A 2,139-nucleotide genomic window follows, 5' to 3' on the forward strand; every position below is an offset into this window, starting at 1 on the left:
TTTACACATTACATGGATGAGTTGCACATTATGTAATTTGTATCTTACAATGACTAGAGTAGCACAAAAGAGGCATCGAAATCTCACATGTTTTGATATGGAGGGTACTACTCAAAACAAAAAAGCCAGACACACTTAGAGGGCACCAAGGTACTCAGTGTGAAAACTGGTAGTGCTTGTCCACTTTGGTGTGTTCCCTAAGGATGTGACATAACCTCAGTCTAAACACTCTTGCAATGGTAACTCAGAGATGTGTCTGACTTTACAAGGGGAGATTTNCTGAATGTGGGTAGCTTCAGTACAGTCTGTTGAGGGCCTGGTGACCAAGGACCAAGGGACCTTCAAATGAGATTGTCATCCGGACACTGCACCTAGACACTCTGTCTAGCCAATTATTCTTTAAGGCAACTCTTTTCATCTTGCCAATCCTCTGTCTCTCTCTGACACACTCTATAGATGTGTTGGGTGTGAGCATGTGCTAGTTCCTGAGCATTTTAGACGTGATGAGACCCCACACCACACGCATAGTGTCATACGCATGCAAACACATCCACATAAAACTATAAGTGTAATGAAATTCTGAAAATTAGTAGAGAGCACCAGGGGAAAACAATGGGGAACATGCTGTCACTTCAGACAAAGCAGGAGGTGTGGCAGAGACAACCCAGTTGTTAAAGAATTTGTCCCATGAAATAAGGAAATCACAGATGGAACTATCAGGTCNAGGGACACAGGGGCCACTCATTCCCAGGCGGCATCCCCCTCCNTTCTCCAGTGACCTGAGGAATGAATGGACCTGTCAAGGAATAATGTCATCTGAGCTCAGCTGGGACCTGTCTTCTCAGCCTACATTCTGACTAGCCTCAGAACACTTCTGCCTTTTGTTCAAAACACTCATCCACCCAGGTTTTCANGGCTTTGGACCCACCNATGTGATGAGTATNTAGNCTANNGTGATTAAAGGTTGCCAAAGCAACACAAACCATGATACCATGAAGGAACTCCTAAGGGGATGGAGTACGGATGACCTAATCTGAGCAGAGGGTCCAGGCTGAGTACTCAAGTATAGCAGGAAAACAATGGCCAAGGGCACTTTCAACCAACGATGCCTTTATTTCTTTCCTACAAGAAAGGATGAATGGGCCCCAAAGGTTCTCTGGACACTGTCTCTGCTTCACNAGGAAGCAAGAAAGTACAAAGTTCCTTTCAACTGTGAGAAGATGAGTACACCCAAAGAGGGGTTCTCAGGTCAGTATGCTGTGGGAGAGGATTGAGGCAAGACACAGAAGGTTGACCAACCCCAGACTCACAGCTCTAGCAACTACCTCTTCCTCTATGGAAGTTTCACCTAACAGGTCCCTCTCTGTGTTACTGGGTCCTCCCTCATTGCAAACTACGCTCCCACAGCACAGGACAAAGTAGAAGTGCTTGGCATCTTTAAGCACCCTAGGGAGTTCTGGAGGCACGTGCTCTCTATACACAAATGAGCAGTCCGTGGTGCAGTCCTTGTAGACAAAGAGCATCCGAAGGTTCACACCTACAAAGGAAGCCATCAGGAGAATTACCACCTTCACAATTTCATCATAAACCCACCACCACAGTCAACCACACAACTAGTTCCATACCAGACACTGTCAAGAATGCCTGACAGAAACATGCTAGTAAACAAGATGGACCAACTGCTCGGTACCATCATCTACACTTAATTTTCCTTCTATGCATGCTACCATCTTCACATCTGTAACTGTCCCTCCCCAGTTGACTTCTTAGTCTCAGGACACAAAGATATGCAAATGAAATTTCTGGCTGAGTTTGGGCTCTGTGCCCAAGGCTAGAATGAAGCAGTGACCAGAAGTTATGTCCCCAGACACTCCATAGAGGCTTCCCTGGAGTGCCCATATTCACGACTCCAGAGTGAACTCCTTCCCAACCCCTCTAACCTGGCTTCCCAAGCTTTGACACCTGGTACAAAGAACGGGGCCCCCTGATAACTGACACATTTTCCATAACAGGTTCTATGGCCCTATCCAAGAAAGGCTCCATAGAGAACAAGACCAACATCTCCACTGACTTTAGTCCACTGACTAAAGAGTTAGAGTTGTCTGACATGAGCCCACTGACCACACCCTGCTGGGACCC

General features: G+C 46.4%; 1 protein-coding gene across 1 annotated transcript; it reads right to left on the minus strand.

Moving 5' to 3' along the window:
• Positions 1–1,244: 1,244 nt before the first annotated feature.
• On the minus strand, positions 1,245–1,553 carry Gml (glycosylphosphatidylinositol anchored molecule like). Its single transcript, XM_021216251.1, has one exon. The coding sequence runs from the start codon at positions 1,551–1,553 to the stop codon at positions 1,245–1,247; it is 309 nt and encodes a 102-aa protein (XP_021071910.1).
• Positions 1,554–2,139: the final 586 nt, after the last annotated feature.

This window comes from Mus pahari, chromosome 17, assembly GCF_900095145.1.
Source record: "Mus pahari chromosome 17, PAHARI_EIJ_v1.1, whole genome shotgun sequence".
NCBI classification, from domain to species: domain Eukaryota; kingdom Metazoa; phylum Chordata; class Mammalia; order Rodentia; family Muridae; genus Mus; species Mus pahari.

Excerpts from the sequence above, each read along its gene's own strand:
- Gml (XM_021216251.1), bottom strand. The coding sequence starts at position 1,553 with ATGGCTTCCTTTGTAGGTGTGAACCTTCGGATGCTCTTTGTCTACAAG.